The sequence below is a fragment of the Anabrus simplex genome, chromosome 4 (genome assembly GCF_040414725.1).
Source record: "Anabrus simplex isolate iqAnaSimp1 chromosome 4, ASM4041472v1, whole genome shotgun sequence".
Taxonomy (NCBI): Eukaryota; Metazoa; Arthropoda; class Insecta; order Orthoptera; family Tettigoniidae; genus Anabrus; species Anabrus simplex.
Window position 1 is genome coordinate 275,898,325 of NC_090268.1, and position 14,729 is coordinate 275,913,053.

General features: G+C 39.1%; 1 protein-coding gene across 1 annotated transcript in view; it reads right to left on the minus strand.

The window, feature by feature from the left end:
- LOC136871872 (trichohyalin) overlaps window positions 1-14,729 on the minus strand; it is a 371,843-nt gene that overhangs the window by 167,361 nt on the left and 189,753 nt on the right. Inside the window, exon 3 of the mRNA XM_068227389.1 lies at window positions 2,200-2,333. Coding sequence (XP_068083490.1) covers window positions 2,200-2,333 — 134 coding nt within the window. The remainder of the gene's footprint in view (window positions 1-2,199; window positions 2,334-14,729) is intronic.

Below are 14,729 nucleotides of genomic sequence, written 5' to 3' on the forward strand. Positions count from 1 at the left end.
ATAACTTCAATATGTGTAAATCTATGAATCTGAGTGAATCTGCAGAAAACTTTCGAATAGTGGCCAAACTGTAAAATCACTTGAACTGTATTCTCATAAGAGAATCAAATATACATTTCTCACCTACGCGTCTTTAATTATCGTGCATCCATGAAAATTTTGAACTTCTAAGTGCCAGATAAGGGACTATACAATTTTCAGTATCGCTTATATGACATAGGAACACAAAGTTGAGAGATTATATATTTTAATCCTACTAATGAACCAGTTCTCAGCAGCAAATCTTATTTAAGTTGTAATTTTCATTGGTATGGAGATAATCTCTATTATATCAATATGTCGATTTCAATTTGAGCCACAATTGTGACAACTCGAAACATTTCACGCAATTGCGAACATTATTATTAAAATAATAAAGGTACAGTCGAGAGATACCCCTACTTCTAGACGTTTAAATAAAGTATCATTTGTCTTGTCCGGAATTAAAATCGATCTTATACTCATATAAATTAAAACCTATATGATATTATGTATAACTGGCCAGTTATTTAAATATCGGCAGCACCACAATACAGTACTAAACATTAGACGGTGTGTGACCGCCACATCCTGAAGTTCGAATAAAGCGGAGAATATACTTGTATTTTCTTGCGCCACACTCAGATTCCTCTATATATTATCCAACTAATAAATTATATTTTGAGTTGTAACTGACAGAGGGACATTTTACGATGAAACTAGCACCAAAAATTATATCATGTTCTAATGTTTAATAATGACCAACACAAAAATATGTATTGAAGATTCGATCCATTTATTTGAGTTAACGAATTATTACGAATATAATTGCTTAACGATATAGAGGAATCTTACAATCGATTTATTCTTAATATGTGCATGTGCATGTGGTAGTTCTAATTAAAGACAATCTAGTGTCTGAAGACAATCTGCTACATGAAATCTGGTTAATAATAATAATAATAATAATAATAATAATAATAATAATAATAATAATAATAATAATAATAATAATGAAAGTACACATTAACTTGAATCATGAAGTTGGCTAAGAATATCGAGGATGGACCAGTACTGAACACTTCTTCTACACAGCAATAGTTAATAAAGTACCGTAGAGATTACACAGAGATGAGGCTGGGAGGTTACAGGGAGATCCACAACAACTGCTACTTTCTAGAGACAACTACTCTAGGACTGTCGCTGTTCAAGAGGTTTTGAATTGTTCCACTTTTGTGGGGACTACACCAAACAGCTTCTAGATGAATCCCGAGCACGTCTTCAAATACACATCATGAAACATATGAAAAAGAAAAACAACACTCACGGGGGTAACACATCATAACACATGTTTTACATATTTCAATTATCTTTTTACTGAATCAGAAAAATTATAGAATCCAATGCTTTGTACCAAGGTATCAAGAGCAGGAAACGAGAGACTGACGTCACTATTGTCGTTTGCGGCAGCCAAACGCAAACTTCATGACACTGAAGTCTTGTTTTGGAAAACTCACGCGCAAAGAATTTTGAAAATGTAATTTCGTTTATAGGAGTTTAAGATATGCAGGGCACTAACCAATTAATGGCTGGCTTTTCATTATAAACTTATATTCCGCGGCCCGGAGACATTAAGATACTGTTAAATGTGTATTAGTAATGAAATCCTTCAAGGAAATCCAAACGCCCACTTGATGGTAGGTGGCTTAATATGGAAAGAATGTCTTTGGTGATAGAAGAAACTACAGTATATAAAACAGGAAGATATTATATTACTTTTCAAAATTATACTCCCAAAACACACAAGCATAAGAAATATTAACGAACATGAAAATAATCGTCTCACTAAGACACGCAAAATAAAGAACATAAAAGCTAGTAAAGAGTAAGAATCCTTCTATCATTTTAAACATCCTAAATATTACTTTCCATTTACCAACAAGCTGATCAGCATGGATATCCATTCAGGATGTGGCAGCGATTACATACAAGAGCAAAACTGCATGAAAGGACTAACCCTACATACAGTCAGTTGACAGGGTTGCAGACATTCACAGACAACAAGATCCGAAGATCTGTGCCAAAGAGAGGGATTACAGCCACACCAACCAACGGTTAGGCCAAAGAGAAAGTTATCATTTTAGTATGGTTAGCGCAAACTTGACTGGTCGTCGTACTCACTCGCTTAGTCTTACTGAGTTCCTGGTCTCGATTCCTCACTAGAGTTTCATAGTGACGGATTTTATCCTCACTCTCTATCAGTCTGGCCTGCAGAGATTCAAACGCCACTCTCTCTTCATCTAGCATTTTACCACCTACAAACATCCAAAGCAACATAAACAACACAAACTGGGACCACATTTTCTTGGGGAAAGACCAAACAAACAAATCATAAGGACGAATAAAGAAGTAAAAATTCTTGTAGCTTTTCTGCAACTGACCGGTGCACAGGGGAAGGAGGTTTATGTACTTGTGGCATTCTACAAGAAGCGTGGGGACTATCTTAGGAAAGACATAAATTGGTGAACAAATTAAAGTGCTTTGTGGTTATTTTGCGCAGACATCCAAGAATATATTTCTACCTTACTGGGTGAAATTCTAAAGAATTACTTCAACAGTAAGTATTACATAGAGTGAAAAACTAAAATTGCATTTTTAATTACCAGATCGATGGAATCATTTACCGATTCTCTCACTCAGATGATGTTGTTTCTTGAGTGGTAACGATCTGAAACCGTCTGGTATCACCTTCAACGTAAATGTTGCAACTCTATTTGTTTATTATGGGCAATTTGTACGGGGAATTTTTCAGAATTAAATGTAAATAAGCAGTGAAAGATTGTTAATGCACATCGGTTTAGTAATGTGTAAGTGCGTATTATGCAGTTGCAGGACATAAGAACAATTTAAGTACGAAACACCAAAATTACATTAAATGTATATTCGTTTTCAATAAGCCCATATTCAAACTAAATCTTAAATTTGTTATCAAATGAAGAAGAACATTTTACAGTCCCTTTGGTTAACTCAGAAAGCTATTTTTAATTATGCTTAACATTAGTTCTTAAATTGTTGATAACTACACAGGTACACTGCTAATAACACATCATAACACATGTTTTACATATTTCAATTACCTTAAGAACTATAGTTGTTTAAGATAGATCGATTGTGTGTTCTCGTCACCTCTATCCGACCAGGAAACTCGTAAAAATATTCCAGATTTATAGCTATCCACCCTGCGGCACTAATTCATGAAAGGTCTGGGAGACAAAAGTTGAAAGATCCGATGATGAACTCTCGGCACCTATTTTGATAATATTTTTCACTTGGATACTATTTTACAAACGTCAAAAATCTAGCATAGGAAAATATTTCCTAGCTCTGAATCTCAAGTGCTGACAGTTGCAGCTAAACAACGAGGTAAGAACGAAGGCTGTCAGCCTGTTTACAAACACAGCGAGACACGAACAACATGAAGATGCTCAGCATAACTACTGAGTTTTATAGATGTCAATGGATTGAAGATAGATACTAACGGAATTATACTATCAAGTTCGCAAATCTTCGTCGTTTTCATGGCATTTACAGCTAAGTATTAAAGAGTAACATCATAAATGCCCTTAACGTATCCGATATTAAAATTTGGATATTGGAAGGGAATAAACAGTTTAAACACAACCTCATCTTCTGTATCCAGTAATCAAAATAATAAATTCAGTATAAAATGGAAAATTACGATTAACTCACTGTAAAATTTGTTCTTAAATGTTGTGTACTTTGATATATAATTTTAAAACCAACAAGATAGCTTTTAGCGATTTAAACAATTTTTACTGTTAAAAATTTATAGTTAGGGATTGGTTCCTTTGTAAATTGCTTTACGTCGCACCGACATAAATATGTATTATGGCGAGGATGGGATAGGAAAGGGCTAGGAGCGGAAAGGAAGTGGCCGTGGCCTTAAGTGGTAAAACACGGAAAACCATCTTCAGGGCTGCCGATAGTGGGGTTTGAACTTACTATCTCCCGAATGCAAGCTCACGGCTATGCGCCCCAAACCGCATGGCTAACTCACTCGGTTAGATTTTTAGTGTTAGTGCATCTTCATAGAGTTCAGAAGAAAATCGAAGATATTTTAAATAATATTGTTGTATTTATAGTATCATTTACTTCAGTAATTGAATAATAATAATAATAATAATAATAATAATAATAATAATAATAATAATAATATGAATTAATGAATGAACAAATGGAATACATTTGTCTGTCACTTGGATGACGGCCAACTTGCACCAGAGTATTCGCAGATTGTAATCATAAAAATATTAAAATATAATTTACTCAGATATACCGCATAAATATTACTTGGACGTATCTTTGAAATTTGGTCAGCTGAGATATATTGGACTTTAACTAAGTGTATGTTAACTACCTCGTCAAGTATATCCTTACTACAAATTAACTACATGATTTTTCTGCGTTTTTGCCTTCTTCAACGATGTAGTGGACATCAGTGATCAGCTCTCACAGCCTTTCACCCTATTGGGTGATTTTAACGCTGATCACTCATTACGGGGCTTTGACGTGCCGTGTCCTAGAGGAAGAGAGTTGGAGAAGCTGATAGGTGACCTGGATTTATGGATTTTAAATACAGTGTCATCAATAGATTTTAATATAGCGCACGGAACGTTTTCCGTATTAATCTTAGTCTGTGGAGCCGTACGCTCGTTCCCCTGTGTTGGTGGGATGAACATGATGACAGTGACAATTTTTCTATTGTCATTACTTTGTTCCTTCGAGACGACTCCTCGGTGTATTTTGGAACACGCTGATATACAATGTTCACATCACTGTCTTTAACGATTCGAATAGTCGAAGCGTAGACGACGATGTGATATATATCACGCAAGGAATTCTGGCTGGAACTAAGGAGTCCATTCCATATTTTCCTGCGACTCGTCGATGTAAACTCGTTCCTTGGTTGAAGGAAGAATTAGCAGGAGTTATAAAGGATCGGCGTAGCAATCACGAACGCTTTCGGAGGCAGGTAACTACACCCATTTTAGCATATTTTAAGAAACTTCGCGGTAAGGCACGACTTCTTATTGTACAGAGCAAGAAAACATCGCAGGAAAAATATTATTCAATGACGACATATTATAGTCTACACTACCATCTCAAAAGTGTGGACTACCGGGCGAGTTGGCCGTGAGGTCAGGGGCACGCGGCTGTGAGCTTGCATCCGGGAGATAGTGGGTTCGAATTCCACTGTCGGCAGCCCTGAAGATGGTTTTCCGTGGTTTCTCATTTTCACACAAGGCAAATGCTGGGGTTGTACCTTCGTTAAGGCCACGGTCGCTTCCTTCCAACTCATAGGCCTTTCCTATCCCATCGTTGCCATAAGACCTATCTGTGTCGGTGCGACGTAAAGCAACTAGCAAAAAGAAGTGTGGAATAAATTGAGGCGCATTATAGGTATTCAATGATCACCGTCAGTACAGGGAATTTCCACTGTGAGCAGTATCATCATTGATCCACCATCCGTAGCTAAACATCTGACGAAATATTTTGCGGATGTGTCTGGTTGCGAGAATTACCATCCAAAATTTATTGCTAAGAAGGTGGAACATAACCATCTTAGTTTTCCTACTCGCGCTTCAGAGGACTATACCGTGTCCTTCACTGAGTGGAAACTCCGTAGCGGTTTGAGAATCGTTGACAACAGTTCTCTAATTAGCCCAGGCATATACCTGTAAAGATGACCCCTCCCGTAAGCTTGATTGACAGCTCACTTTTCACTTCGCTTCGCAAACTCGGTCACTCCATTCAGCAGCTGGACGCACGCAGGTTCGATTACACACTCAAATAGCAATCGCGCCGCACGACGACTGTCCCTTGGCTCCATTCCAGAGAAATCCGTCACTCACACAATCATTGTGTGTGGCCGCCTCACACAGTGTACTACTCAGCACATATTACTCTGCAGGATAAAATCACAGCACCTCTAAACAATGGGGATCACAATTTAAGAATCTAGCAATCCACCACGACGACACTGACTCTGATGAAACACTCACCACTCACACAAGAACAGTTCCGACGACAGCCAGAACTACTGTTGTCCAACTCCAATAATGTTCGTAGCTAGCCTCCTTTCCATACCCCGCTAATAAAGTTCTAGAATCTTCGTTATGCTCTAAGAGAAGAAATATTCCCGTTTCGCATTCCAGAAGGCCGACGGAGAAGCAAGGAGAAAGCACTATACAAGGAGAGGCAGGTCATGCTGACTCCGCGCCAGGTCGACTGGCAGGTCCCCGGCCTGATTCAATAATCCCTTCCCGCAAATAGTGATGGGCTACCAGTGGGCTGACGGTCGCATGAGCAAGTAACAATATTGAGGTTTCTGAGCAGCACAAAGTAGGGGGCCGATCGCACTATGCTCCTGCGTTTTTATCGGGCACATATTTTATCGACTAACATTTCAGCTCGAAAATCTATTCTTGACAAACTGAGTAGCGCCCGTCACAGCGGAGTTCGTCTTGCGGCGGGAGTTTTCCGCTTAATTCCTGTAGCTAAACTGTTCGCTGAGTCTGGTGTTCCACCCTTATATCTAAGGCGCATGGAGGTTCTCATCTCACATACTGCAAACCTTCAGCAGATGTCACTTCATCTGAGCTATCCTTGCGTATTACATAACCAGAATCACCGGCTCGTCGCTGCACATCCACAAGCAATACAGCCTGTTGGAATACTCCTGGATAATATTTACAAATATGTTGATGTACCTTCAGTTCCTTGCCTAGTTAAAGTAGCAAGTAAAGTGCCTCCGTGGGGGGTGAATAGACCTGACATCTTTCTGGGACTGTAACACTGACCCTGGGACGCCCCTATTCATCGGAGCCTTTTTAGGTCGGTTGTAAGCCGATATCCAGGATCAGATACACTCTACACCGATGGCTTGAGGACAGTGGGGAAGATGGACTGTTCGTTCGTTGTGAATGTTGATAGATTACTCTTTTCTCTATCTGAAACATGTAGCGTGTACACAGCAGAGATTATGCCATCTTTGAAGCTCAGCGGTACGCGCTGTCCAATGAGCGGCAGCATTAACTTGTGTGTATCGAGCTCGTTACAGTCAACCCGTTTCCTTACAAAGTTTACGTTAGTGACATTCGTTCTCAGCTCAGTGGAAGGAGTAGTGGAAGGCCATTCCCTCCTTACAACAACTTCAGTGACTATAGCAACAACGAAGGTGTGGAAAACTTCCATTCGGGTCTTCCGGAAAGAAGAATTGATACTGTGTCGTCTTTAGATAGGCCATGACATAGAGTCGCAGAGTCGCACTCCTACTTACTGTACTGAAGGGAGAATCTTCTCTCCCTCATTTCCCGGTTCGTGGTCATTTGACCGTAGTTTACATCCTTACAGAGTTCGGGGACCTAGCTGATCTGAACCGTAGTCTAAAATTGTCAACTATCATGCAACTCATTCTACAAGATGACGAGCGGTCAGCAGAACTCGTCATCCATTTTATGAAAGATAATGGTATGTTTCATCGCTTTTAACGGAAAAATATTATTCTAGTTATTTACAACTTTTTTTTGCGCGTGTATACGGACCAAATATAAAATGGAATTTGAATGTATCGCTGCTGTTAATAATAATTCTCAGGCGGGGCTTTGCCAGGATGTTGGTGGGGGTGTCTGGAGATGGGTTTTGCGCGCGCGAACGGTGGAGAGCTGGGCTGTTTCAGTATGCCACGAGTGAACAAGAGGTGCACACGTCTATTGCGCAACGCATCATTATCAAATTTCTCGCAAAAGAGGGCACCAAACCTTCCGAAATTTTGAGACGGCTCCGCGCACAATTTTGGGAAGAAATACTTTCGCAGACTCGAATGTATGAGTGGGATAAAACGATTGCGGCACGAAGAGAAGCTGTGAGAAACGAACCTCATGAAAGGAGACCGCGGACAAGCATCACTGTGAGCAACATTGTTGCTATTCGTGATATTATTGGTGAAGATTGGCGAATATAAATTTAGCAAATTGTTTTAGCCGTAGGAATAAGTTACGGAAGTGTTGAAATCATCTTCCGAGATAAACTCCATTTCAGAGAATTGTTTGCCAGGTGGATTCATCTTCTCCTCAACCATGAACAAAAAACGTTACGTCAGAAAGTTTGTCAGAGACTCCTGCGTCGCTACGAGGGGGAAGGAGAGGATTTCTTGTATCGCATTATGACTTGTGATGAAACTTGGGTGCATCATTACACCCCGGAGTCAAAGCTAGGAAGCATGGAGAGGCGGCGAAGAAACGAAGCAGGTCCGGTCGTGGCCAAAACACGCCCATCTGCTGGAAAGGTGCTCGCAACCATTTTCTGGGACTCCGCGCGCATTTTGCTGGTGTATTTTCACCATGAACAAAGGACAATTAATGCAGCTTATTACTGTCACCTTTTAGATGAAGCAAAAGCTGCGCGTCGCAACAAGCGACGCCGGCAACCGATCCGAAACGTCATTCTTCTCCATGACAATGCAAGGCCGCATACTGCCGCTTTAATGCGGGAAAACTGGAGGAAATTCACTGGGCACCTCTGGAACACCTCCTTACAGTCCAGATATATCGCCCTGCGACTATCATTTGTTTGGACCACTCAAAGAAAGACCTGAGAGGACAGCGGGTCGATGATGATACAAGTGTAGAAGAGTTCGTGCGCAACTGGCTCCGCACACGTCCCTCTTCTTTCTAGCAGGAGAAAAGGTAATCGAAGACAGGACACAATGTAGAAAAGTGATCTCTATATGTGTATTTTTTGGTTGATGCAATAAATTTTAAATAAATTCCTGTTTATATTTGATCCCCATGTATTTATATAAATATTTTTTAAATTCTGTAAATCCAAATTCCGCTTTTAGTCTTTTGTCTTGTGTGTTGTGTGTCTTTTATGTACTTTTTTATTTTTTTTATTTTGCCATTATTTTTCTCTTATAACACGCGCGAGTCTTACTGTTAAGTCAATACCTTATTGAGCTTTGTGACATTTTAGTACAAAATTTTGAATCATTAGATATAAATAAGCATTGTGAATCAGTTCGAATGTCTATTTTAAATTCATCTGTATTCATTTTATTCATCATTCCCAGTGGGTACATTCAATCTACCATTTCATTTAATGCCATTAGGGGCCAATAACCTGTACGTTAGTCTCCTTAAGTCCACAACTATCATCTTTATCATCGTTATATAATCACGAGTTAGTACTAAGGTTACTTTTCACTCTTCTCGTAACCTTCAGTGCCTGTACTTACGAACACGCCTTTTGCGTTAAGCTGTTAAGCTTTTTTTATGCAAGACTGCCTTGAAACCAAATAAGTAAATAATAATAATAATAATAATAATAATAATAATAATAATAATAATAATAATAATAATAATAATAATAATAATAATAATAACTTCTGCATGAAATAGGAAATGTCAACACGATTGCCTGAATATGAAATTTCACTAACAAAGAAATGCGAAATTATTAAAATATAACTTCCAGTTACCAGTTTTTCTGATTTTGAATAAGATCAGAAAGTTATTAAATGTTATTGCGAGTTTATTAACCACGCTCTTACATTACACGACCATTAACTTGATTTTCATTTATAATTTGAGTCGTAAAATGTATGTGTGTTATTAGCGTATTTACCATTTAGCATTCCGAGGGTTTTACGTCAATTTAGGTATTACCTATATTTAGGAGAAATGTCAATTATAAACTCCAAGATATTCGACGGAATATTTTCACAAAACTGAACATGTATAATTCGACATACTTTCTACACGGAAAATTCAAGACCGCACCTAAAATTCAGATCGCGGAGAACCTGTATTCAGGTAGGGTTCCAGGCATCTCTCTATAGTTACATTTTATATTTCATTATATTTTATTAATAGAATTATAAAAATGTATGGCGCATACTTCGATAAGGCCAGTTTCCTGAAGAAAAAAATATTATGTAACGAAATGCAGAGTCACATAACCCCAGGAAGTCTATATTTTAATGAAGAGGAGCCTATTCTCGATGTCCTATGTAGACCACATTAATTTTGTAGTGCTCTGTGCTTCCGATTACTGTTTCGGCATGAGCTGGGTTTGTGGTGGTATTCGTCATTATACTGCTTAATAATGCATACCTGGCCTGTTGTTCCGCAAATTGGTTCGTGACTAACCCACTGTTGTACACTGCGTTTAGAGACATAGCAATAATCTCCCCCTTATCTCTACATCAAACCTATTGCATTTCCCGCTGTTTCTTTCTTTTCTACTTTGATGTAACATTCCAATAGAAATGTGTAAGTATGAATGAACAGAATACTATTCTCTCCCAGTCACGGATGGTCACCAGGTGGGGAGAGAGTATTCATTAATATTGCAATACATGCAGTTAGGTTTTTACAATATACAATATTAAAGAAACCCAATTAAGAAAATTAAATAAATATACAGTTTTTCCCATATGACGTATCCTCAATATTTCATGATATAAAATTAGCATTAGAGGTTCTTCCTAGAGTGTAACTCCGCCCGTCTACTCATCACTTCACACATCGTTCTCATTCTACTGCTTGTAGTACAACTTGGCAGTTCCATTATTATTTTGGCAAATTTACTTACAACTGCATCTAATCTAATATTACAATTATATCATATACTCCTCAAATTTCTTCTCCAAACAGTAACTTCATTTTAACTACCGAATTAAATATATATTTTTTTCTGAATTTCGTATTCGATCTTCAGCATCATTCTGTCCAATATTTGTAAACTAGCCATTGCACATACTTTCATTTTTTCTCTTTTCATCTGTTCTCTCCATCTTCCATTGCTGCTTATGATCATTCCTAGGTGGTCAATTATTTTTAACAACTTCTGATTTTGTCTTACCCATCCACCACTGTTCACTTTTTGAGAGTTTGTCACCCGTTTTGCACACCATAGGTCTGGTTTTCTGTGGATTAAAGTTTGCTATTTTTTTGCTTTACGTCGCACCGACACAAGATAGGTCTTATGGCGACGATGGGATAACCCTAGGCATGGGAACGAAGCGGCCGTGGCCTTAATTAAGGTACATACCCAGCATTTGCCTAGTGTAAAAATGGGAAACCACGGAAATCCATCTTCAGGGCTGCCGACAGTGGGATTCGAACCCACTATCTCCCGGATGCAAGCTCACAGCTGCGCGCTCCTAAGCACACGGCCAACTTGCCCGGGGTAATTAAAGTTTAGAATCCACTATTTACAGTAATTTACTATCCCAATAATACTATTTTAGCCGGCCTCTTGACGTAGGGGTAGACCCAGGATTTGATAACCGGCCACATCAGGGATTTTTTTACCTGATCCTGAGGGGTGGTTCGAGGTCCATTCTGCCTACGTTGTTATAATTGAGGAGCCATCTGGCGGTGAGATGGCAGCCCCAGTTTAGAAAGCCAAGAATTAACGGCCGAGATGGTTTGACGTGCTGACCACACGACACCTCGTAATCTGCGGGTATTCTGGCTGAGCAGTGGTGGCTTGGTAGGTCAGACCTTGAATCTCTTGGTTCTTGAAATACGGAGAGGCTCTTTTCTCAAAGTGTCCAACTGGAAAATGTCATTAATAATAAAAGTAATATTGGTTATAATTTGCAACCTTGTCTGAGACCCAATTTCGAAAATATCTCTCCCAGTACTCACCCGTCTTTCACATCGCTAGAACATTTAAATACTTTTAGCTGCACTGATGACCAAGCTCGCCACGAATTACCATCACCAACTACTAAGCGCTGTCCTCGTATGTACGTCCTCAGTCCTGAATTCCTTGCTCTTCCTAAATATAAACGCAGCATTCCCTGCTCTGTGATGGTATCTTTGTCCACATCCCTTTTTACCCATATTTTCTACCCTTTTAAATTCCTAGTGTTCCTTAAAACTTTATTTGCCATCAATGCCGATATTAACTTGAATGTAATTGGCCTCTTTCCCTTCACTCTACCCACTCTGTGCACGTCTTCACTGAAGTTTACCTTCATACGGTTTTGTATACCGTTCAACTCCTTATTCACTGTATTGTTTACATTTCAATCTTCACTCTCAGGTACACCGTAGATAAAAATAATTTTTCTACTGGCTTCCTGGTTAACCGTATTTTATTTCCGCTTTACATGCCTTAACACCTTCTCTATACCCTTTACTTTGGCGTTCAGTATTTCTAACTCAGCTGTATTATGTACAATCCTCTGTTATTATTCTCAGTTCATCCTTTACACGCTGTTTTATCTCCTTCATTCCGTTATGCTGTCTCCGAATAAGGTCACCAGTTTGTTCCGCCTGACAAGCCTCTCTGACTTTGATCTTCTCCATCTCTTCCCAGCCAATTGATCCCACTGGTCCGAGACCAGGCGTCAAGTCGACACCTCCTATTACAAGTAGTATTGCCAACACTTCTGCTGCCATCAGAGATACCTGCAAGCCGTATTGTTGCCAGTTACTCTTCGCACATGCCGCACGCTCAGATTTCACACGTCCATGGCATCGAGCTATGGTCGCCCGATACTGTTGAACAGCAACACCCATATTCCTCGCTCAGCACCCACACTCCATACGACCTCTCGCTTCGATAGCTCGATTACAAGTGAAATTTGTAGGTATCAACCTCCGTTGACTGGAAGTTCATCCATGCGTTAGGTATTGTTGTTATTCGATATCATCCCACATATCTTTGTTTCTCTTGATCCTATTGATCCGGAATTTCAGTTTATATACAGTGATTAATAACATATGTATTACTACACATGCATTTTTATCGCTATTTAATAATGTTATTGATTTTAAATCCTACTAACTACTTTTACGGTTTTCGGAGACGCTGAGGTGCCGGAATTTCGGCCCGCAGGTGCTGGTAAATCTATCGACAGGAGCACCCTTCAAATATCACCTGGAATGAGCCGTGATAGAACCCACCAAATTGGTCAATCGTTTTCTCAGTGTGCAAGATTTACTTTTATAGTCAGTAATATGTCAAGAATGAACAAATATATTTTTTACAATGTTTAATTTTAAATTTTTAAGAACCCAGAGTTAATATATGACGTTTGGACAGCCTATTCGCCCTCAGACATGTTAAGGAAAACTTTGCTGAGGACCCATGAATGTACCTGGAAAATACTATTCGGCTGTTCCTTCACGTTTTCAGTGATAGGCTATATTTTAGTATTTACCTATTCAGTGGTGTGCAGCTCTTCTAATATTCTGCAAAGCTTTCAACATTTCTAAATGCACCAGGATGTTACACCGCGATTAAATGAAATCATATTAAACAACAGTGACAGATGGTGTCTGTATTTAAATATCTCCGTTTGTGAACATGGAATCATTTCAGTTCTACTTCACGTAGCAATCGAGAAATTAGCATTTGTATACACTATCGGAATAGAGATGTTCCATTTCTGAAGAGAATGGGGACACTTTAAAATGGTTATTAAACGAGAATCGTTGCCTCCTCCTAAGGTCTCAAAACGAGTGTCAAATGTAAATCTTTACCGAGGAAGGCAAGAGCAACTATTTGATGATTTCAGCGGGTATTATTCACTATTATTTCTTGAAACGAGGTGAATTCATTGATGCTGAAAAGTCTTCAAGACAGCTGGATAAAAGCATCATAAATTACAAGCTAAGATGTCTAGATTGGTCAACAGGGATGGAGTTATACCGCTTCATTACAACACCCGTTCATATTATATGTCAAGAATAACAATCTGAAAACTTGACTACGAGACTCTTCATCGCCCGTTATACTAGCAGACCTCTCACCAATCATCTACCAGTATTTTAAGTGTTTTAATAGTTTTTGATGGGGAAGTGGTTCAACAATGCTCATCAATGAAGCGGTTATCAAAATTAATGTCTTGCAAGATTATATTACGTCCAGACGATTGAACTGCTATGTAATAGGCATGACAAGCTGTACCTCGTTGGTGGAGGTGGAGTGATACATTGGATCTAACGGTGTCTGTTTTGGATAGCATCAGTTCTTTGCCACAGAGTTTCCGTTGTTTGAAATCTCACTATCAGTGTCGTGTGCGACTTTCTGATATACAAGATGTTCCCAAGCATGTGAAAAATAAATCGGGCTGGTGGGAGGGGATTGCGATGGACAGTGCACACCAGAACAACACAAAAAGTCCCTGTGAACATATCACCTATGGGCGACCGTTTATGTGGTACAAAGTTTCGAACTTCGTATGTGTGGCATTACCCAGCACACCTCACGTCAAGTAGCTGTTGCCATGATGGTGTACCTGCAGGGATACTGCATTCTAATACAAGAAGTACTCAAAATGTCCAACATGCGCCTGAAAGTACTGATTGTCGGACACGTTTGAAAACTCGAAGCATCGCACATATTTCATGGCAATCTTGTTCCACACGCTGGCGATATACTGCAATGTCCGTACCGGAATGCCTGACTCCAAAATTGATCTTAAATACGAACTCTTCCCCCATTCTATCTAATAACTAAAACAGGCTTAGCTCCTAAACGATCGACCTGCTGTCCTTGTAAGTTTATAAAAAGTACTATTTCGATACTTTCCTCCGCCATCTTGTTAGAACAGAAGGGCTCGGGTATTAAATAAGATTTTTACCGAAGTGACCTTAGAGATACTGTGACAT